Source organism: Phyllobates terribilis, unplaced genomic scaffold, assembly GCF_046119375.1.
Source record: "Phyllobates terribilis strain yellow unplaced genomic scaffold, ASM4611937v1 Scaffold_1__5_contigs__length_1240528914, whole genome shotgun sequence".
Lineage (NCBI taxonomy): Eukaryota > Metazoa > Chordata > Amphibia > Anura > Dendrobatidae > Phyllobates > Phyllobates terribilis.
The window spans coordinates 1,001,165,037-1,001,190,290 of record NW_027362761.1 but is presented as its reverse complement, the minus strand read 5'-3'; the positions used below and the strand labels follow the sequence as shown (position 1 = coordinate 1,001,190,290).

At 44.4% G+C, this 25,254-nt stretch overlaps 1 protein-coding gene across 1 annotated transcript in view; it reads left to right on the top strand.

Annotated features, from left to right (window-relative positions):
- SAP30 (Sin3A associated protein 30) overlaps nt 1–24,093 on the top strand; it is a 36,612-nt gene extending 12,519 nt beyond the window's left edge. Inside the window, exons 2-4 of the mRNA XM_073643933.1 lie at nt 13,725–13,850; nt 17,733–17,831; nt 18,932–24,093. Coding sequence (XP_073500034.1) covers nt 13,725–13,850; nt 17,733–17,831; nt 18,932–19,054 — 348 coding nt within the window. The 3' untranslated portion in view covers nt 19,055–24,093. The remainder of the gene's footprint in view (nt 1–13,724; nt 13,851–17,732; nt 17,832–18,931) is intronic.
- Nucleotides 24,094–25,254: the final 1,161 nt, after the last annotated feature.

The following is a 25,254-nucleotide window of genomic DNA, read 5'->3' as shown; positions in this document are numbered from 1 at the left end:
TACTACACGTGTATAGTGGTATAGCCCCCGTATACACACTGCATATATATACTGTACCCATACTACACGTGTATAGTGGTATAGCCCCCGTATACACACTGCATATATATACTGCACCCATACTACACGTGTATAGTGGTATAGCCCCCGTATACACACTGCATATATATACTGCACCCATACTACACGTGTATAGTGGTATAGCCCCCGTATACACACTGCATATATATACTGCACCCATACTACACGTGTATAGTGGTATAGCCCCCGTATACACACTGCATATATATATACTGCACCCATACTACACGTGTATAGTGGTATAGCCCCCGTATACACACTGCATATATATATACTGCACCCATACTACACGTGTATAGTGGTATAGCCCCCGTATACACACTGCATATATATACTGCACCCATACTACACGTGTATAGTGGTATAGCCCCCGTATACACACTGCATATATATATACTGCACCCATACTACACGTGTATAGTGGTATAGCCCCCGTATACACACTGCATATATATATACTGCACCCATACTACATGTGTATAGTGGTATAGCCCCCGTATACACACTGCATATATATATAGTGCACCAATACTACACGTGTATAGTGGTATAGCCTCCGTATACACACTGCATATATATATATACTGCACCCATACTACACGTGTATAGTGGTATAGCCCCCGTATACACACTGCATATATATATACTGCACCCATACTACACGTGTATAGTGGTATAGCCCCTGTATACACACTGCATATATATACTGCACCCATACTACACGTGTATAGTGGTATAGCCCCCGTATACACACTGCATATATATATACTGCACCCATACTACACGTGTATAGTGGTATAGCCCCTGTATACCCACTGCATATATATATACTGCACCCATACTACACGTGTATAGTGGTATAGCCCCCGTATACACACTGCATATATATATACTGCACCCATACTACACGTGTATAGTGGTATAGCCCCTGTATACCCACTGCATATATATACTGCACCAATACTACACGTGTGGTACGTACCCATGGGATAAATATTCTGTACTCATATTCTGTACCCCCCATGTACACATATGCGTGTGTGTACATGGGGGGTACATCTGCACACACTACACGTGAGTTACACATACTTCTGCAGACACCATTGTTGTACATTGTGTGCAGTCACTTTCTGAGCCCCGGTGACATCAGGGTTGCAGATGTCGGTGCACTATGTGCCAGTACTTGTGGATGAGGTGGGGAAGACACCGTGCACCGGAGGCTGCTGCAGGCGGGGCGGACTCTCTGCTCACGTTGTGTCCGGGTGATGGGGCAGACGGACGGCGTGTAGCAGTGCTCTGACACTGAGGTGTGCCGCCCCAGCCCCATTATTGCACAGGTGACTGTGGTCTATTGTTCCCTGTGAGCAGCCATGTCAGTAATTGCAGCGGATACTGACAGGAAGGGCCGCGCAGTCTGTGCACATGGACACTGCGGCGCATACAGTGTGTGCTGGGGCTCTGGACACTGCGGCGCATACAGTGTGTGCTGGGGCTCTGGACACTGCGGCGCATACAGTGTGTGCTGGGGCTCTGGACACTGCGGCGCATACAGTGTGTGCTGGGGCTCTGGACACTGCGGCGCATACAGTGTGTGCTGGGGCTCTGGACACTGCGGCGCATACAGTGTGTGCTGGGGCTCTGGACACTGCGGCGCATACAGTGTGTGCTGGGGCTCTGGACACTGCGGCGCATACAGTGTGTGCTGGGGCTCTGGAGACTGCGGCGCATACAGTGTGTGCTGGCGCTCTGGAGACTGCGGCGCATACAGTGTGTGCTGGCGCTCTGGACACTGCGGCGCATACAGTGTGTGCTGGCGCTCTGGACACTGCGGCGCATACAGTGTGTGCTGGGGCTCGGCATGGCTGACACGGCACGTCTGGATAGCGCATTGTTCCCGCCGCACACAGTCCTGGGAGTTGTAGTCCTTGCTCAGTGTGGCAGAAGTTAGCTGTGAGAGCTGAAACTTGTTGTCTGCTGGTGTTCCATCATGGCCGCTGCGGCGCTGACACATGTCTCCGGCTGTAACTGCTGAAGGAATTGGCTCTAGTCGGCTCTGTGTTATGGAGTCTGGAGCATGAAGTTTATGTCCAGCTGCAGAGCCTGCAATGTCACCAAGGGGCTTCCACGCTGCAGAGCGTGCAATGTCACCAAGGGGCTGCCCCGCTGCAGAGCCTGCAATGTTTCCAAGGGGCTGCCCTGCAGCAGAGCCTGCAATGTCGCCAAGGGGCTGCAGAGCCTGCAATGTCACCAAGGGGCTGCCCCGCTGCAGAGCCTGCAATGTTTCTTAGGGGCTGCCCTGCTGCAGAGCCTGCTATGTCGCCAAGGGGCTGCAGAGCCTGCAATGTCACCAAGGGGCTGCAGATCTTGCAATGTGACCAAGGGGCTGCCCTGCTGCAGAGCATGCAATTTTACCAAAGGGGTGCAGGGCCTGCAATGTCGCCAAGGGGCTGCAGAGCCTGCAATGTCGCCAAGGGGCTGCAGAGCCTGCAATGTCACCAAGGGGCTGCAGAGCCTGCAATGTCACCAAGGGGCTGCAGATCTTGCAATGTGATCAAGGGGCTGCCCTGCTGCAGAGCATGCAATTTTACCAAAGGGGTGCAGGGCCTGCAATGTCACCAAGGGGCTGCCCGCTGCAGAGCCTGCAATGTCACCAAGGGGCTGCCCGAGTAAACCAGCGTCTTCCCAGACTGCGCCCCACCACAATCCCACGGCCGCTGATTTGTGGTATCTTTATGTGCTTCATCTGGATACGCTCCGAAATCCCTGGCGGTTTTGCGGGATGGTTCTCTGCCCCGCTGCCCACTACAGCTTTGTACTTGCCCCGTAAATACCCAGCCTTGGAATAAAAGCCCCTAGACACATAAGATGGCAGCTCATCCAACAACAATCTGTTGTGTATGGGGCCGTCTGCTGGCTCTACCCTACATAGGATCGCTCATTCAGCCGATCACTCCTGTATTCTCCATGAGAACATTGGCTGACATGTCTGGTGGCAACTTATCTGTGGGGACAGTATGATTGGCAGTCCAAAATCAGACGTGCCGATTTGATATTTCCCCAAGAATAAATTGGGGCTCCCATACACATTAGAATGTCAGCAGAGCCTATCGATTAGTCAGATATCTGTATTGCACGTACTTAATACGTCTGTTTTTTCTGACAGATATGCTCATTATAGTCTAGAGAAATTGCTTTGTGTTTTTGTCTCCCTCGAGGGGAAAAAAAAGTCATGTTTGATTTGCAATCGGGTCAAAACCAATCTCGCCCATGTACGTGACATGCAAAGAAACGATTATCACTGATGCCAAACATGTGCCATGTAAGGGCTGTCCGTTCTTTGCGGTCTAATGGATAGGATAACCTTGCACTATTTTATTTTTTTTTTTTTGAGAAAATCCGATTCCATGCTGATGACAAAAAATGCCTGAAACTTGGATCCAGCACACTGATTAAAAATGGTCTTTTTTTCTCATACAAAAAGGATAATGGAGGGAGACCAGGGATGGACATACTATAGGTGCAGCGACACAGGGGCGCAATAGGTAAGGGGGCCACCTCCAAAGCAGCAAGCAACACATTAATGGACTGTAAGACTCTGTTCCCACTATTGATTTTGGGTGAGTTATTTTTGCAGCATGATATGTCTATCGTCTTACAGTTCCAGCAAAGTGGATGGGATTTATAGAAATCTTGTGCCCACGCTGCATAAACTGACCTGCGGTGCTTGTTCCAAATCCACAACATGTCAATTTCTCTTGTGAGTTCTCTAATTTTCATGGGCAGATTTCATCCATAGAATTATATTAGATGCAGAAAATCTGCAGGTAAAAAAGCACAAATGTATTTTTAGCGCGTTTCAGCTGTGGAAACGACCTGCATGTACTACATCAAGAATGCACATAAGTGTATCAATAGAGTTTTGTCAAAGCCAAATACCATCAAAAACAAAGCAGCTTTATTAAAACATGACATATTAACTGCCACCATGTACTGTATCCTCACCCATCCCTTGTAGATTGTGAGCCCTCGTGGGCAGGGTCCTCGCTCCTCCTGTATCAGTCAGCGACTTCTATTGTCTAAGATTATTGTATATAAGGAAAAAAAGGGAAATTTCAGCCTACCATGCATATGCCATAAGGGTCCACTGGTGCACGGAAATCCTTGGTAGCAAGTCCAGGGATAAGAAGCAATAGGAAGTAGTTTAGAAAAACTTCAGCACCTTCTCCGTATCCGTCACAAGAAAGTTAAAACGTCCATTTTATTAGTTCCATTAAAAAAGTGCTATATGTAAGGCAGACCTTACGCGTTTCGAACCAAACCAGGGTTCTTAATCATATGATTAACTACTTCCTAAGATTATTGTACTTTTATTATGTATACCCCTTCTCACATGTAAAGCGCCATGGAATAAATGGCGCTATAATAATAAAAACTGCAGCGTAAAAAAAAAAACATGTAAAAATAATGCAACGAACCTAATTTACATAATGTGTGCAGAAAATACTAACCATGGGAACGTAGCCTTATGGTATGTTCACACAATGTATATGCATTATGTTTCTGGCCGTGATTCTCCGAAAAGGTGGTAAAATAGGAGGATTTTTACCACGAGTAGCAAAAACCACTTTGCATCGTGTGAACTGTGTTGAGATCATATTTTTGTAGGCAAACCGTTAGGTTTCTGTGGATTTTCCAGGTGCCTGTGTATGGAGGCCTTCAGACTACTAAGCGGAGGGATCTACTTCCAGTACAGTTCTTTGTTTCCCATGTGGAGCAGTGAAAATCACCTGTGATTCTCTCCTAAATGCTAATAATACACATTATATTTACAGGATAATTTTCCATTTTATCCTGAGGCCTACATACTGACTGTTGGCGCCCATTACATTCGGGGAGTTTCATGTTACGCCTCTCGTGCCACAAGAATTACCTGAATTTGTTCTGTGTCCTCGATTAATACTGATCCCTTTGTGTATTCACTGCATGATGCTATTTATATGGAAAGACCTGAATATTTTCACAGTTTTGGAGGATTATCGTAAACTCCAGTCTGTTTCCTAAATTATTTTGATTGCACTGCTTTGCATTTACTTCGTTCCTCTTTTGCTGTGTAGACAAGCAGGATAATAATTGCTGCCTGCGCATAAGAGCAAAGCTTTGTTTGAGAATAGTGAATAACATGCTGTATAGTAACAATACAATCGCCATATACATACTTATACCTACTGTGTTGTGTGATGGCAGGTCTGGGTTATACAAAAATACACTTTCTGAACAAAAGTATTTGGGACGCCCAACCCACTGAATTCAGGGTTTTCATTCAGTCCCATTGTCACAGATGCATAAAATCCAGCCTAACATGAAGTCTGTCTTTACTGACATTTGTATAAGAATGGCTCCTTCTGGAGGGCTCACTGAATTTCAATGTGCTACTGTAAAAGGAGGCCAGCCTTAAAACAAGTCTTACCATCTAAATATTCAGCTAGCCCGGCCCTCCGCTCCAACATCAGCGTCTGACCTCACAAGTCCTCTTCTGAATGAATGGACAAAAATTCCCACAGACACTCTCCAACGTCTTGCAGAAATCCTTCCCAGAAGGGTGCAAGCTGTTCTAGCTGCAAAGCAGTGGCCGATTGTATAATAACCCATTTTATCAGATTAGCAGCAGAACATGGGCAGATTTATTTTTGCATCCTACTATGATTTACTGCGTAATCATGATTGGTAAAATACTCCAATTAAGTTCACAATATAAATGGTCACATGCAAAAATCAAAATACAACTCCTATACGGGAAGCACGAGAAATGACCAAGAAGAAAAATATCAAAATACGTGCTTCATTAGAATTCAGGGAATAAAAACCACATACATAAAATAAATCCACTCAGTAAGAAAGGTGGAACAGCTGGAAAAAGCCGATTCTACATATTGCTGTCCATAAGTACAGTACAGTGCGTATGTAATTTTAGGATAGCACTGCAGGTACAAATAAAACCTTATTCCTAGTAGGCTTTCAACATAGGAGTGCAGGCAAAAGCTGTCAGGAACGTGCACCTCATTCAGACATTACAGATTTTTCTCGTATGCAAAAAAAATTGATCGTTGTTCATCAATGTTTTGGATCAGAGTTTCATCAGTGTTCGGTCAGTGTGTCAGTTCTTACCATCAGAGTTTCATCAGTTTTTCTAGCATGCAAAAAAAAACTGTTAGAGCCCGAGGCATCTCGAGCTTCTATCAAACAGTCAAAACAGCAAAAACTTTCTACTTTTCACCTGATGACAGGTAATCTTTAAAGGGGTCTTTTGATGAAAGCAAATTATGGACTATTTGCAGGATAGGTCATAACTTCTTAATCTGTTGGGTCAACTGCTAGGACCCGCACTGATAGGCCGAACGGGACACCTCTATCCCCATTAGAATAGAGTGGCCGTGCACGTGCTTGATCATCGCTCCATTCATTCCTCATGAGGGAAAAGAGAATGAATGGAGCAGTGGTCAGGCATTCCACCTGCCCTTCATTTTTGTAACTGGGATAACAGGCACCGTTGAGGATATAAACTCCCCTGATTGCTGGGGGTCTGACCTCTGGTACCCGCACCACTCAGCACATTGGATAGGTGATAACTTGTTTTCACCAGACTGCCCCTTTAAACTGTATATTGTGCAACAATCTGCATTCAGCCCTAGGCTAGGAGGCTCTAGATCAGGGATGTGAAACTAAAATGCAGAGAGGGCCAAAATAAAAAACTTGGACAAAGTCGCGGGCCAAACTTGATATCTATTAACAGCCCTCCACACAGTATAATAGGCCCCACATTTTCCTCCATACACAATAATGGGCCCCACATAGTCCTCCATACACAATAATGGGCCCCGCATAGTCCTCCATACACAATAATGGGCCCCGCATAGTCCTCCATACACAATAATGGGCCCCGCATAGTCCTCCATACACAATAACGGGCCCCGCATAGTCCTCCATACACAATAACGGGCCCCGCATAGTCCTCCATACACAATAACGGGCCCCGCATAGTCCTCCATACACAATAACGGGCCCCGCATAGTCCTCCATACACAATAACGGGCCCCGCATAGTCCTCCATACACAATAACGGGCCCCGCATAGTCCTCCATACACAATAACGGGCCCCGCATAGTCCTCCATACACAATAACGGGCCCCGCATAGTCCTCCATACACAATAACGGGCCCCGCATAGTCCTCCATACACAATAACGGGCCACGCATAGTCCTCCCTACACAATAACGGGCCACGCATAGTCCTCCCTACACAATAACGGGCCACGCATAGTCCTCCCTACACAATAAGGGGCCACGCATAGTCCTCCCTACACAATAACGGGCCACGCATAGTCCTCCCTACACAATAACGGGCCCCGCATAGTCCTCCCTACACAATAACGGGCCCCGCATAGTCCTCCCTACACAATAACGGGCCCCGCATAGTCCTCCCTACAAAATAACGGGCCCCGCATAGTCCTCCCTACACAATAACGGGCCCCGCATAGTCCTCCCTACACAATAACGGGCCCCGCATAGTCCTCCCTACACAATAACGGGCCCCGCATAGTCCTCCCTACACAATAACGGGCCCCGCATAGTCCTCCCTACACAATAACGGGCCCCGCATAGTCCTCCCTACACAATAACGGGCCCCGCATAGTCCTCCCTACACAATAACGGGCCCCGCATAGTCCTCCCTACACAATAACGGGCCCCGCATAGTGCTCCCTACACAATAACGGGCCCCGCATAGTGCTCCATACACAATAACGGGCCCCGCATAGTGCTCCATACACAATAACGGGCCCCACATAGCCCTCCTATTTTTGGGTACCAATTTCCGGCTGTGTTGTCTTTTGGAACGTGACAAATTTCCTGCTACTTTGACATCCGGAATGTTGACTTTTGACTGGGTCAACAAGCAAAAAGTTTATAGTGGGTCCTATTCCTTTTTGGTTTTATCAGGTTACCATAATATTTGGCAAAAGGCTTTATTTTCCCTAGTCAGTATACTTTTATAGTTGACCTCTCCCACCTTTTCTACCACTTTTATAGGGATCCTACCACTGGTTAAGGAACCAGATCTCCCCTGTGGGCACTAACTAAGTACCCGATCCACAGGCTTAAATTGTCTCACTCAAGACAACCGATTATACTCCCTGGATTGTGCCTTGAGGAGGCACACTTTTACCTAGCCCCTCAATTTAGTCTCTTGACACAACAGATCATTATGCCTAGCAAATTGTGCAAAACAATTTTTGGCTCCTGTTGAACACAATTTAACACACTTACATTTTCCCGAGTACCTTTTACGTCTGTTAGCGGGGCAGTCCCCTAGTTGTCTTGGGGCTCCTCCAGGTCAGGAATATTGGCTTCAGGGGAGCTAATCCTCCTCTCTAGCCAGTACAGTGACTTCACTGTTTATATCATGTGACCTTGTTACCATAGCTGACTCCTGACGGCGTACTGGACTACGGGGTGGTACAGCTTTAGCCCATAAATCCTAGAACACCAGAAAGTCACGTCTGATAACAATAGCATGCATTAAAGGGGTATTCCCATCTCCAAGATCCTATCCCAATATGTAGTAGGTGTAATAATAGTAATATTAGCAAATACCTCCAATTAGAAATGTAGTATATTTTTTCTGATTTGCTATGTCTCTTTCCTCATATGCAGGCATCACAGGACCTTGGGTATCCATGATTACGTCCTCTGATAAAGTCAGTTAGTTAGCTAGCTGCTAGTGGTCGTAACCGTGGATACCTAAGGTCCTGCGATGCCTGCACATGAGGTAAGAGAGATAGCGGATCAAAAATACTATACTATATTTCGAATTGGAGATATTTGCTAATATTATTATTATTACACCTACTACATATTGGGATAGGATCTTGGAGATGGGAATACTCCTTTAAGTCATTGATCACTCCCACCTCCTGTGGCACGGAACCACCGTCTGTGTGTATGTCGACTTGTGCCATGGGATAGTGACATCTCCATGGATATACCTTATCCCCACCCCCTTCCCAGGGACTAGTACATGCAGAATTGTGGCCCTTGGCCGAGTTACCATAATCCCTGAGTCCAAAAGTCACTTGGGCACCATGCACAGTCACCAGTAGTGTTGAGCGATACCTTCCGATATCAGGAAATATCGAATCGGCCCGATCCAATCCGATACCCAAAAAGTATCGGATATCGCCGATTCCGATACCTGAAACTAATGCAAGTCAATGGGACACAAATATCGGAATGAAAATAAACCCTTTCTTTCCTTGTAGGTTAATTCTACATGAAGGAAAACAACTAACAATAATGTAGAATGTATTGGGGGAGGTGGTTGCCCAAATCGATGGGAACAGTGCTCACAGTGAAACATGAAAAGCCGGCAATTCATCAGTGGCATACACCGGTACCCGACAATTTATAACAGAAAGAATAGAGCTTCACACATAGATTAGATAGATAGAAACATGTCAGTCACATATATAAGAAGCACAGTGACAGTGTTGGTTACTGTACTTGTCATTTAGTGTTAAAGGATTTAATAAAAAAAATAAGTGTTTTCATGCACCGTCTCTTTAAAAAATCCGGCCGGCAATTCAGCAGCTTTACCCGACAATTTGTGTCCTGCTGTACCTGGCTGGACACAAATATAGTGCGAAGCCCCACGTCAACTTTTTTAAAATTATTTCAGGAAATTCATGAAGTAATAAAAAAAAAAATTGATGTGGGGCTTCGCCCTATATTTGTATCCAGCCAGGTACAGCAGGCAGGAACGGGCTGCCCCCAACCACCAGCTGACTATTTGTACCTGGTTGGACACAACAATATAGGAAAGCCCTTTTTTTTATTAATTATTTCATGAATTTCATTAAATAATTAAAAAAAAAAAAAAATACGTGGGGCTTCGCCCTATTTTTGTGTCCAGCCAGGTACAACTAGGCAGCTGGGGACTGGAATCTGCGCCCCCCCCCCCCGCTGCAAATTGCAGTCCGCAGCCACCCCGGAAAATGGCGCGTTCATAGAAGCGCTATCTTCTGGCGCTGTACCCAACTCATCCAGGGCCCTGGTGCGGTGGCTCACTGGGTAATAAAGGGGTTAGGGCCAGCTTGGTATTATCAGCTGGCCCTAAGCCCGAAATTCATGGGGTCACGCCAATATTAGACATGACCGCCATGAATTTCTAGTAAAGTATTTAAAAAAAACACAACACCCAGAAAAAAGTCCTTTAATTGAAATAAACACACAATTCTTTATTGTTCTAAATGAAACCATACTTACCATCACGCCCATTCCAGCTGAAGCCAACGATCTCCTGCAATAAAAGAAAAATAATAAACCAACATCATCCTTACCTTTCCATGGTTCCCAGGACAGCTCCAGCTCTGCTACATCGAGATGACAGGCTGGATCTGCAGAACGCTGCCATCCAGCCTGTCATCCCGCAGACACTGAGAAGCGCAGGCTTGCTTGCGCTCCTCAGTGTCAGGCTGTGATGGCATCCAGATGAGCCGAGTCTCTCACGCTCACCGCATGCGCAGGAGAATTCTCCCACGCTGTCAGTGACGTGCATGAGGTGAGCTGAGTTCATTGTCGGCTCATCTGGATTCTGTCACAGCCAGACACTGAGGAGCGCAAGCATGCCTGCGCTTCTCAGTGTCTGCGGGATGACAGGCTGGGTGGCAGCGTTCTGCTGCGCTCCAGCCTGTCATCTCGATGTAGCAGAGCTGGAGCTGTCCTGGGAACCATCGAAAGGCAAGGATGATGTTGGTTTATTATTTTTCTTTTATTGCAGGAGATCGTTGGCTTCAGCTGGAATGGGCGTGACGGTAGGTATGGTTTAATTTAGAACAATAAAGAATTGTGTGTTTATTTCAATTAAAGTTCTGGGTGTTGTGTGTTTTTTTTACTTTGACTATGGGGCTAGTAATGGGGGTGTCTTATAGACGCCTCTCCATTACTAACCTGGGCTTGATGTCAGCTGGCATTATAAGCTGACATCAACCCCAACCCTATTACCCCACTGCCACCGCTACAGGGCAGTGGGAAGAGCGATGCTAAGTGCCAGAATTGGCGCATCCTATGGATGCGCCATTTCTGGGACGGCTGGTGTTTCTAGCCTGGGAGGGGGCCAATATTCATGGCTCCCTTCCTGGGCTATTAATATCAGCTCCCAGCTGTCTGCCTAGCCTTTGCTAGTTATTAAAATAGGGGGGACCCCACGTCATTTTTTTGGGGTCCCCCATTTTAATAGCTAGTAAAGGCTAGGTATTCAGCTGGGGGCTGATATTAGTAGCCTGGGAAGCTCCGTGGGTATTACCCCCTTCCCAGGCTTCAAACATCTGCCCCAGCCGTCTGCTTAACCTCCGCTAGAGACTAAAATTACGGGGAACCCCACGCCAATTTTTTTTTAAATAAATCCTTTATTTTAACACTAAATGACAAGTACAGTAACCAACACTGTCACTGTACTTATTATATGTGTGACTGACATGTTTCTATCTATCTAATCTATGTGTGATGCTCTATTCTGTCTGTTATAAATTGTCGGGTACCGCTGCTGAATTGCCGGCCGGCTTTTTTAAAGAGACGGTGCATGAAAACACTATTATTTTTTTAAATAAATCCTTTAACACTAAATGACAAGTACAGTAACCAACACGGTCACTGTATTTCTTATATATGTGACTGACATGTTCCTATCTATCTAATCTATGTGTGACGCTCTATTTTTTCTGTTCTAAATTGTCGGGTACCGGAATATGCCGCTGATGAATTGCTTTTCATGTTTCACTGTGAGCACTGTTCCCATCGATTTGGGCAACCACTGTAATGCCACAACCACCATGGCCGTGGCATTAACGTCTTAAAAAAATATTAATTCCTGCTATTCCATTTAATTGTAATGTAAGGGAGATAATGTAATGTCAGCGCTTGAGCAGGAGAATTCTCCCACGCTGGGATGGCATTCTGATGACAGGCTGGATCGCAGCTGAGCGCTGCCATCCAGCTTGTCATCCTTCAGAGACACTGCAGAGCGCAGGCATTATGTGAACTTCCGATTCCGGTATTCGATATTGTAAAAGTATCGGAACTCCGTATTGGAACTCCGATACAGCGAATATCGGTCGATACCCGATATTTCAGTATCGGAATGCTCAACACTAGTCACCAGGCATTCCTGAGGTCCCTCACCAGCATGAGGAACAGCACTGCAGGCAGGGTAGTATAAGTAGGAGTAGCCCCAGCCTACGCTCCAGTGCAGTGGCTCCGAGGTCAAGGTACAAATGGCTGATATATGAGCCGGGACACAACACCTCCAAGAGACAACGGTGCGAGATGTACTCTGTGACCTGCCTCTGCCCCCCCATCTCCTCCGGGTCTTTGTGCGCACCTCAGATGTGGACTTGGACCCCTTATTTTGGGTCTCCCAGAAATATGACTTCAGGCTCCCTTGGTTGCTCAGGGAGTTATCCATGGCCAAGTATCTTTCCACCAGCCCCACTGTCGCAGGGATACCACGACAGAGAGGGGCCAGAAGATTACGGCGTCTGGTTACTAGAACTCCTGCACTGGTTGGAACTGCTTCACCAGTATACTAAACAGTGCAGGTTTTCTTTGCTAGGGTTAATAAGGTTCAGTTGATCTCCTTAAGCTTTCCATCATGGATTGTCTCAGCTGTTCTGTGTTGCACACTCCCCTATGGTATATATGCTTGCCATTGGCATTTGGGAATTGCCAGTGATAGTTCATTCTGTCTGGTTTGGAGTTGGAGGTGTTGTTCGGTGTTTGTAGTTGGCAGTTGGAGAGTTGTTCTGGAGATTTCTGTGTGAAGTTTGTTTGCGTGTTTATCCTCATCCTCTCCTATTTGGTTTCACCTACCTTACCCTCCTCTTTTTTCCACTTTTTTGTTGTTTGGTGAGTGTATTTTTTATAATTGCAGTTTTCATTTATCCCTGTCTCTCTAGCTATTGTAATCCTATACACTTCTGCTTCACACCTTCCTGGGTAGGGGAGGGAACAGATAAGGGTAAGTCAGGAGCATAGCAAGGCACATGACCCCGGCGTCTCCACAATCCGGGGGACAGAGATAGACTTGGGCGCCCCTTAGCGTGAGGGATGGGGAAGGAGCCCCTTGCCCCGAGAAATCCTGAAACAGTACCGTGACACCCACAAAGTCATCTGCATTCTGGGGATCTCCTAGGGCAACCCACTTTTGTATGGATTTCGGTAGTGAGAGGATAAATTGGTCCACTACCACCACTCTTTCCTCCATTTGTGCTAGAGATCAGGTTTCAGTCTGCAACCATTTTTGCACCAGGTGTAACAAGTCGAATATCTGGGACTAAAGAGGTTTGTTCCTTTTAATAGTGCAAGATGTGTGAACAGCTCCATAGATTATAATGGTTACATGTCCCATAAGTGTAAACCATGGCTAAAACACGTTTGTGAAAAATGGACATCTGAATGAGGCCTAAATGTGAACCTAGCATAGGTTAAAAATAAAGGTTAGAAAATCTTGTAAGCAGAGCATTTATGATGTATTTTACTAAATGCTGTGGATTTCCATCTTGTTTTACCATTTATTTTTCTGTTTTCTTTACTTAGGCAAGACACCTTTATATCTGTGACTTTCACAAGAACCTTATTCAGAGTGTGAGAAACAGACGGAAAAGAAAAGGTAGCGATGATGACGATTTGGATTCTCCGGTTCACGACGCTGATACCCCAGAGGTAAATGTTCTGATAAACGTGTTTTTATTAAGGTACCAGATGCAGTTACTCTTTATTAGCTTTCACTCTGTCCATTGTTCCTTAAAAGTTTCAATTGAACGTATAGTGTCACTTCTCTTTAGCTATGTGTAGAGGAAGATTTAATGACACTGCCCCATGGCCTTAATTTCTTCGGCTGTGAAGAATATCCTTTATCTGTCTTTACTTTAAAACTCTGGGACTAAGATGAAAATGTCTTTCTTGTAAAGAAAGCCTTATAAAGACAGTATTTGATGTGTGACTTCTGTGCAAAGCCGTCCAGAGAAGACCTTTTATGTGTCAATGTACATAGCGTTAGTACCAAGTCAGCAGCCGGGTTCAGTTTTACCAATAATACAAGTGAGAAACCATTTTTTTATGGACAGCTTATCAAAAAATCAGCGACAGCCGACATATTTGCAGACATTGAAAAGCTAAAATAAATAATTAAGATTGTAATTAACTTCAGCTCATAATCCCGATATCTTCATTCACTGTGACCTGCGAAATGATGACAATTTCGGTCATAATAATCTGTACAAGTTTCTCCATCTTCAAGGAAATCTCGGACGCTTCACTTTTTTTTTACGGACAGGGAAAAAGTGTCTTTTACGGACTGCTCAGGACGTGGTTGGCAGCCCTCTTTGTACGGAGGCAGCAAAGTGTGAATTTCTACTAAGTCCACGTGCACATGTTGAGTATTTGGTGAGTTTTTTACCTCACCAAATACTGAGGTAAAATACTGACCAAATACTCATTGGGTGCACGTGGCCAAAGCAAGTAATTAGGTGATGAAGTTGGAAGAACGGTTGCCCTCCCATGAAACACATATAAAAGGGGGGTCTAATGATAACAAGGACCCTAATAATTTATTTGGTTGATTCAGTTATATGGTTGTCATTATAGTATTCAATGGGGTCATACAGTAAGCTGTGGAGGTCCACGAGCAGATTTTTACCAGTTTCAGCTGGTTGTTCTTGGCGCTCTTTTTGTGGCTTTTGATTGGTCAATTTCAAGTTGGCGCAGGAATACTAGTAGTATAAAAGAGCGCTGTATGTCAGTTTTTCCTCAACCTGCAAAAGAACGACGATCCCACCCTCCCTCTCTTTATTTTTTAACAGTTCTGACGTGTGATTTGTTTGTGACAAAATCGATCAGTATTTTCTGGGTGGATTGGATTATTTAAAAGTGGTAATTTATCGGTTTTATTAATTTATACAAATGTGTTATCGAATCAGTTACTCTGAATAAACACCACGGCCATTATTTTCCACATATCAGGCTCTTGTGTATTTTATGTATTTGTGGGTTCTGTGTTACCATGGCTGCCTTAGCTGAATTATAGATAGATGAAAAGCTGGAGCTACATATTTATACTGACAATTGACCAGAGGATTCAGAAACTTGAAAAACACCACTCAGGTGGCTGTCAACTATTATGTGTTATGTCATGTCATAGCGTCCCAGCATACCGGGTAGATTTCTAAAACTGTCTAAAAAGAAAAACTCTTTTTGCAAGAAGCAACAAATCACGGCACAGTTTTCATTTTTCAAAAGCAGAATACAAAATGAAAGCTGTGCTGTAATTGGTTGTTATGAGAAATAACTTTTACCACGCCTTTTAGTTTCAAAGGCCACCCTGATGATACTTGGCAACTATTAAGAACTAGATGGTGGCCCGATTCTAACGCATCGGTTATTCTAGAATAGGTATGCGGCCGACCGGGCGCAATCAGCAAAGCGGTGTTTAAATTTGGCGGCAATATCGGTGATTGGTCGCGGGCGGTGGCCGCGACCAATCAGCGAACCGTGTTAGTGAGGACTGGAGAGCGTGTTTAAATTTGGCATCAAAATCGCTGATTAGTCGCGACCAATCAGCAGAGCGGTGTTTAAATTTGGCGCCAATACTGCTGATTGATCTCGGCCAGCGACCGCGATCAATCAGCAGAGCGTTGTTTAAATTTGGCGCCAATCTCGCTAATTGGACGCGTCCTACGTCCGCGTCCAATCAGCACAGCAGTGTTTAAATGTGGCGGCAAGATCGGTGATTGGTCGCGGCCGCTATTTAAATGTGGCGCCCAAATCGGTGATTGGTCGCGGCCGCTGCCCGCAACCAATCACCAGAGCGGTGTTTAACTTTAGCGCCAAGATCACTGATTGGTCGAGCTCTCCACACCCGACCAATCAGCGAATCGTATTGGTGAGGAGCGGGGAGCGGAATCGTATTAGTGAGGACCGGGGAGCGCCGCTGCCTGTGCGGCTACTTCCGCTGCGAGAACCCGGGACATGAGCGGGCGCTCGGAGCAGAAGTATCCCGACCCGCAGCGCCGCTCCCCGGTCCTCCCTTCACACCCTAGCCGCTGATGTCCCCACAGTATCCGCATGGTGTTACAAAGGTCCGGACATTTGTGCTAAAAATCGCTGATTGGTCGCTGGCGCTGCCCGCGACCAGTCACCGATTTGGGCGCCAAATTTAAATATCGGCCACGACCAATCACCGATCTTGGCTCCACATTTAAACACCGCTGTGCTGATTCATAATATATAAGCAATGGTAACCAAAATGCAGTCCTATGTAACACAATGATAACCTGAGTACAGATAATGTAGTAGATGCTCTATGCAGTTCTGTATAGCGCTAGTATTACCACCATGGAGTACCATATAGTGGCAGATACCAGGCTCTCTGCAGACGTATATGTGAATACAATACGGATGAAACCCTGTGTCTCACAGTAACGTGCTCTGTAATCATAGTTGTGCGTTTGGTTCGGTCCAGACCATCATTACAACTTTCTCTATTAACAACTCCTCTGTGCAGAATGTTACATACCGACATCCTTGTTCGATCTCCTATCCAGCACCACTACACAAAACCACGCAGAACCATACAGCCTTTGGATAGGTCATCAATATCAGATCATGGGGTTGCGACACCTGTAACCCCCGTCAATCAGCTGTTCCAGGTGCCAGTGGATTCCGAATGTACTCAGCTATGGAGTGGAACTATACTGCTTCATGAACCCTATAGTGACAGTAATGGGGTATTGCAGATGCAATCCTGTTTATTTGAATAGGGGTGGATCTGCAGTAACCTCCTGCAGCCACTATACAGTAGATGGTGCTGTGCTGTTCTGCTCCTCAACTAATCACTTCCTGCTGACACTTGAGAACAACTGATCGGCAGGGGTGCAAGGGTTTGCACCCCACGATTTGATATTGATGAACTTTCCTAAGGATAAACCATCATTATAAAAATCCTGGACAGTGTTTGCCCATGAGCTTCCTCACCATGAGTTTCTAGCCATAAGAAGTTGATGAGATTCCATAAGAAACCAGAGTCTGTAAGGGTGCGTCCACACAGGACAAAAAAAAATGTTAGAAATTTGTCTCCGTGTGTAACGTAAATATTTTGCTGCAGATTTCTGATGGATTTTACACCTTAAAAGGGTGAAATCTGTTGAAAATCTGCAGTGGAAGTTGACACGCTGCAGATATTAACCTGTGAAATGCAACTCAATTTCCTTGCGAAAGAATTCTGCAACGTGTGGAAAAGATTTGTTTCAAACCACATAGCTAATCTGCAGCATTCCTACCAGTGTCAATGTACCCTAAAGCTGTATTTTCAGATGCATATTAAGAAAAAAGCTAAATGTTATGCTGAATGAATAATAAATCAAACGGCTTTTGTACAAGTGTCTAGGGTAAAGGAAACACATTTCCTGTGCACTGTTCTGAAGGCCACTTCCAGCATTAACTTTCAGCGATATAAAAACAATCCTTGCAATAACCTTGGTTTTGCTAATGTCTTTTTTTAAGAAAACTGATATCTTTCTGATTTTCCTTTTTGTTTCCCTCTCTTAGGTGGACCTTTTCCAGTTGCAAGTTAACACTCTGAGAAGGTATAAGAGGCATTTCAAACTTCAAGCAAGGCCTGGTCTAAATAAAGCACAGCTCGTTGAGGTAAGAAGTAGTATTATTGCGGAAACCATGGCATTAATTCTCATAATGGGTCTGGATTTATGTAACATGCCATGATGGTCCATGTTGTTGTATTAACCCTGACTTGTGACATGCATGAGCATTACACATCAAGTGAAGGGTGTATGGAGCAGGCTCAGGAGCTGAGCCCACTCAAACACGGAGTGTGCTGGCTGTGTTATACATGCATGACACAACTATTCTGAAGCCCCAAAGCACAATCATGGGGTGCTGTCACTTTGTGCTTCCACTGGCTGGACTTAATAGGAAATTGCCATTTCTACTATACACTACAGTATTGCAATATATAGTACAAGCTATCAATTAAAAAAAAATAAAATAATGCAAAATAAAAATAAAAATCTCATTTCAAAATTAAAGTGGTATTGCGAAAGTCCCATCTGTCAAAATATTAAGTTATTCTGTATTGTAAATGCTGTAAAGAGGAAAGGAATTGAAATGCCAGAATTGCTGTTTTTTGGGCACCTCCCAAACAATGTGCAATACATAGCAAGTAAAATATCTTGTGTGCCCTAAAGTGGTATTAATAAAAGAAAGATCAGATCGTCGCACAAAAAAAAGCAAGTACTCACACAGTTTTAATTTCCAGGACAATAAAAAAGTTGTGGATCTCAGAAAATGGCAACACACTTTTTTTTTGTTATTTAGTTATTTTCTTACTAAGTTCAGATTTTTGTTTTCAAGCACCAAAATGTAATTAAAACTATACAAATTTGGTATTGCAGTAATCATACTGGAACATTTTATATAGGTAATTTTTACTACAAAATTTACTCTAAAATTAAAACCTATAAAACAATTACAGAATTGCCGTTTTATCACCATTTCACCCCTTTAGAAATTTTTTATTTTTCAGTACAAAATATGGTAACATGTCGTTGTATGGCTATGTCAGCGGGAAAAAAATGATGGCTCTACGAAGATTAAAGTAAAAACGAAATTGCAAATAATAAATATCGCTCTGTCATGATGGGGTTGAATGCATCTAGCTGTCAATTTTTCCTGCAGTACAAAGTCTTGATAAACCTATAATGCAAGTTATTGTTGATTTTATCCCCTAGATCATTGGTGGTCATTTCAGAACGCTCCCAGTGAATGAAAAGGACACGCTTACATATTTCATCTGCTCAGTCAAGAATGAAAAAAACAAATCGGATCACAAGTCTGACGGAGGTCTCCATTAGAGAGAACACATTCATGCTTTATGGACATTTGCAGTTCAGGAGATCTATACAAGCCTTGGAAAAGAAGGACACTTTTAAATAAAGTTCAATGTTCTTTTAGTGATTTCTGTGGAAACGGTAATTGCGGTAACATCAGAGATTTGCCTTTGCTTCCCAATCCTAATCTATAGGGATGTTTCCTTTGTGCATGGCATTGACTAGTAAGATTTGATACTGCAATCATTTCGAATTCATGTTATAAATTTTTTTCCCTTATCCATGTTTGATTTATATTTAAGAAATTGTATCTAGTGAATTAGAGAATTTGCTGCTTGACATATATTTAATGGGGTTTTACAGTTTTTAGAAATGCGGCTAAAGTAGCAGATCGCACAGTTGATAATGCACTTTGTGGTGTAATATAATCCCAAAGATTGGGGTACGGGGCGCGGTGAGGAGAAGTATATACTTCTCAGTAAGTGTCTATGAACATATCCCTTTTCATATGGGAATACTATAAATGGATAGTGCCCCCACACCACCCTGCAGACTTCTATAGTTCTATATTTGCTCTGTTCTTTAAAGAAGCCCTGTTACCACTTTATACATATTAAACTGGCTACCCTGTGATATAGGGGCTAAAGAGCTGAATAAAACATTGTTTTTATTTTCTTCTCTTTGTGGAGATATTGACTTCTACACTTTAGGACGTCTAGTATGCTAATTTACTTTTCAAGCAGAGATTCTTCACTGGAGGAGTTTACTTTTTTCCCCTGTATAATATTTCCCAGTCATAAGAAGGCAGCATCATAAAGGCGGAAAATAAACCAAACGCCCCCATAGCAGGTCAGAACCTGGTAAGCCTGACTAGCCTCCTCACACTGAGGTCTCCTTACTCCTGGTTCCTACTGACAACACAAGCACTGGGAGAGGAGGGGAGTGGAGTTATCAGGTCATTATATGATGAATCCCATGAGAGCGCTAGGCTGTAATAACATACCATGCTCTGGATCTGTCCCAGGTACTGAGCATTATTCGCTGTTGCCTGGGATAGATCTCCACCTATCCCGGCACTGTAATTTCAGTAAGCTCCGGAGTGCAGACATCTTGGTGTGATAAGGTTAGACACGTCAGTCTTACCAGATCACAGTGAAAAATTCAGTTCTGACCTTCTCTGGGACAATTGCCTATATTCCTGACACTGCCTTCTTGTGATTGGGCAACACCATACAAAAAAAGTGAATCCCCTTAGAGGAGAATCTCTGCTGATACCTCCTTGGTTGAAGGGGAAATTGGCAGCTAAGCAGCCGTAATGTTTTATTCTGCTCATGAGCCCCTATATCATGAGGTTTCCAGTTTAACTTGCCAAAACTGGTAAAAGGTCTTCTATAAAGAAAAGTGCCATCTTGATATTTCTTATTGTTCCGATGCATTTCAAATGACGCAACTTTCCAAATATCCTTAAAAGTGAACCTGTCAGTTGGTATATACTGCCCGAAGCGTGATCAGCATGTATCAGCTCCTGGCTATGCGATCACATCCATTATATTTTGCTGTGAAACACAGGCGTTTTAGAGAAAAACGTACTTTTAATCACCACCGGAGACCGATCCACACAGGTGACTAGTCGTACAGGCGGGTCCCCGATGGCCTCTCCCCGCCCGCTGACAGGCCTCTGCCTGCGTGCACCTATAGACATAGGCTTGCCAGTCACTGTCAGAGGGAGGTGAGAAGCTGTCGCCTGTATGAATAGTCAATGGCGCATCTCGGTCGGTCTCGGTGATTAAAAGTATGTTTGTCTCTGAAACGCTGCAGCATGTATCAGCTGATAGGTTCACTTTAATTAAGAATTAAGATTTGTGTTAACAGGTACTACTCAGACCTATGGATTTCCATGATAGAAAAAGCTATAAATGAACCCTAATCCACCAACCATTCTTCTGTCTGTCTTCTGCAATATATTTGGTAGGTTCCAATATTTGGGAACAGATGGAAGGTATTGTAACTAGAAATGGAGCACGCCATCTTTGTTTATTATCTGGGGTCCCAAAGCCCTAAGTAATAGCTGTAGACACAAAACTACTACATATGAGATATTTAACTAAAGGCCCCGTCACACTAAGCGACGCTACAGCGATCCCGACAACGATACGACCTGGCAGGGATCGTTGCTGCGTCGCTATGTGGTCGCTGGTGAGATGTCAAACAGTCAGATCTTCGCAACGATGCGGCGACCCGTAGCGACCTGTATACCGATGCACGCCTATATGTTTCTGTGTCTGAGTCGTCAACAAGGTCGTTGGTAAGGTGTCAAACACAGCGATGCATGCTACCAGCGGAGCCTCAACGATCAAAGAAATGTCCAGACCTTTCCGACACGACCAGCGATCTCACAGCAGGGGCCTGGTCGCGGCTAAGTGTCAAACGTAGCGAGATCGCTACTGAGGTCACTGTTGCGTCACAAAACTTGAGACTCAGCAGCGATCTCGCTAGTGATCTCGCTTAGTGTGACGGGGGCTTAAGTTTGTTTTGAAAAAAATGGCTTCCTTTTTCAATTTGGATGCATTGCAACAGTATAAAAATTGTCTGGGAAGGCAAACAGAGCCTGTATATATTTTATATTATCTTTTATATAGAATACCTCTAATGTCACCCTCCACCCAGGCTCTGAAAAGTGACTATACTTTTGTCACGTGCAGTGTGCAGTCAGTCTACCTGGTGTTCTTTGTAGGCATCTCGCTGCCTCCTCTGCTGATATCTATGTTCCGGTTCTGCCTCCAGGATGGCTGATGCAGTGGTAAACCAGAACCACATGTCGACAACACGGGTAAGGCAGAGGAAGTAAGGCTCAGACTTACCACTGCGCTCCTTATGCCACTGCCACGGTCACCTTGGAGGAGCTGGACACTGGTCTCAGCAGACAAGGCAAAGGGAAGGCACTAGGTATGGTGACTACAATTGCATGGTCAATTTTCTATGCTAGGATGGAGGGCAGCTGTAAAATTAGTTTGTCACACAATAGTGAATTCCTATTGAAATGTGTGCTGGGATGATATTGCCCTTCGTATTCTGGTGTCAGCTTTCTTTTCCTAATCTGCACTACAGCAGTAGTGGATAAAACCTGAATGCTGTGGCGGTTGTTTAAGATCATGTTCTATCTCTGTATCGTAAGTTGTGATGCTGGGCAATTAACCTTGTACTTTATTAAAGTGGCTCTTCGATCTGTACAAATACAGCTGACTATGGTGAGCACATACCCACCTGCACTTTGTGATGAATTATATGTAATGAATCATTGCATATGATGCATTACTAAGTGTGAGATCACTTTAGCGTATGTGCAAACAACATCTGGAACCCACCTGAAAACCTGCTGCAACAAGGGAGCATAACACACAGCTAAGTAAAATTACATTGCTATGCACATGTTGTGTCTTTTAAGGCTATGTGCCCACGTTGCGGAAATGAAGCAGAAAATTTCTGCTTCATTTCCGCATGTCCTCTCCCGGAAAAACGCATGCGGAATTCCGCACGCGTTTATTGCGCGTTTATCGCGCGTTTTCCACATGCGGAATTGCCTTGCGTTTTTAATGCATTGCACAAGGCAATTCCGCATGCGGAAACGCAAAATTAATGGACATGCTGCGGATTTTTGAACGCAGCATAAACGCTGCGGAAAAATCCGCAGCATGGGCATAGAACTTGCGGATTCTCATTGGGGACAATGGGATGCGGATTACCAAGCGTTTTACAAGCGTTTCCCCTGCGGAAAATCCGCAGCAAAAACGCTTGTAATCCGCAACGTGGGCACGCAGCCTAAAAAAAATAAAAAAACAACTTTGGCGGCACTGCTATCTGAATTAAGACATTGGCCCCAATTCATCAAGACCAGATTTTTTTGTGCCCGTTGTGATTAGCAGGCGGGATTGAGTCCTAGTCTCCTGATTCATTAAAAGGAGCACGCCTCTTTATGAATTAGGCGGGGGCACAAAGTGGCGTGCACCTCAGTGTTTATCATCTCAGTCATACTCCAGTAGGGGACTGGAGTAAGCTTTGTTGTGTAGCGAACCCTACCGATCATCATGGATTTGACGAGCGGGGGTCGCCAAGCCGTGCCCTCGTCCCACTCCGGCTCTGCCCATTTTGGTGAAGCCAGGCAAAACTGGCTTGAAAATGCCAAAAGGCACAAACTTTTTTGCACAACTCCGCGTTGCGCAAAAATGTAACTTTTCAAAGCTTTTTATGCCAGAATTATGGCATAAAAGCTTTGAAGAATCGGGGTCATTGTGTGCACATGCATTATCTAAACTTATTTTTTTTTTTTGTCTTCCACAATCCGATTTTAAAAGAAGGAAAAAAAAAGTTGGACAGAATATTGTACTACCACCACTACTTCTATCATTTTATTACACAATATAACTGCAATTTCCCTTGCAAAAAATCCTAAAATGTGTTTCTGTGATTCTGAACTCTTTAATTTATTTCTCTAGGAGACTAGAGTTTGGGAAGTGTTCACCCACTCCTGCTACAGAGGAAACTATCCCATAAAGACTGTTGCTGTCAAAGCTGCACTTTTTCATGTAGAGCAGATAGTTTTATTACCTTTAGGGCACAGTCGGACGCCATATATCACGATCACATTGCAATGCTTGGACTGGCCGGCAGCTCTCCTTCCCGAGCGTGACAGCATGTATTTCTATGCAGCAATCATCCTCCGGTCAGGAGAGCCGCCGGCCAGTCCGAGCATTGCGGTCTGATCTCAGTCCGATTTATATGGCCGTCTGACTGCGCCCTTATCCCAAGACTCAGCAAATGAGCCCTGACTAAATATGCTTTTAGTAGTTTAGAGTTACATTTCTTGTATAGTATGTATTAATGCAATCGGTTGCACAGACCCCTTTTATCTTGGTATTGCCGTTAGAAGTTGCACTTTCCTTTCCTGGGGTTTTTTCGTCCTATAAATATTGTTGGCATGTACTGATTAATGTTAGTGACCTAAAATGTCTGGATCATCCTGAATGTATAATATTAAGATGGCTTTAATAAAAATATAAAATACATGCTCCCGATGAATATTTCACCGCTATCGCTGAGTGAATTGCCATGTTTTTCTTAGTTCACTCTTGTCACACATTACAATATCAGTCCCGATACAGTGACCATTGTGGGATTATGGGTACAACCTACAGGGAAAGAAAACAGTGATGCCTATATTATACCGACATCCCTGCAATTATTACCATTATCTTTTTTAATGATCTAAGCCAGGGGTCCTCAAACTTTTTAAACACGGGGCCAGTTCACGGTCCCTCAGACCATTGGAGGGCCGGAATATAGTTTTTAAAAAAAACTATGAACAAATTCCTATGCACACTGCACATATCTTATTTTGAAGTAAAAAAACAATACAGGAACAAATACAATATTTAAAATGAAGAACAAGTGAAGTTAAATCAACCGGTATTTCAATAGGCAGGTAAATGTCCCCAATAGGCAGGTAAATATCCCCAATAGGCAGGTAAATATCCCCAATAGGCAGCATAGGTCCTCAATAGGCAGGTAAATGTCCCCAATAGGCAGCATAGGTCGTCAATAGGCAGCATAGGTCGTCAATAGGCAGCATAGGTCGTCAATAGGCAGCATAGGTCCCCAATAGGCAGCATAGGTCCTCAATAGGCAGGTAAATGTCCCCAATAGGCATCATAGGTCCCCAATAGGCAGGTAAATATCCCCAATAGGCAGCATAGGTCCTCAATAGGCAGGTAAATGTCCCCAATAGGCAGCATAGGTCCCCAATAGGCAGCATAGGTCCTCAATAGGCAGCATAGGTCCCCAATAGGCAGCATAGGTCCCCAATAGGCAGCATAGGTCCTCAATAGGCAGCATAGGTCCCCAATAGGCAGGTAAATGTCCCCAATAGGCAGCATAGGTCCTCAATAGGCAGGTAAATGTCCCCAATAGGCATCATAGGTCCCCAATAGGCAGGTAAATATCCCCAATAGGTAGCATAGGTCCCCAATAGGCAGGTAAATGTCTCCAATAGGCAGCATAGGTCCTCAATAAGCAGGCTGTTTCCCCCTTATAATGCCCTATGCAGGCTGTTCCCCCCCCCCTTATAATGCCCCATGCAGGCTGTTCCCCCCCTTATAATACCCCATGCAGGATGTCACCCCCCATATAATGCCCCATGCAGGATGCCCCTTTCTCCCACCATATAATGC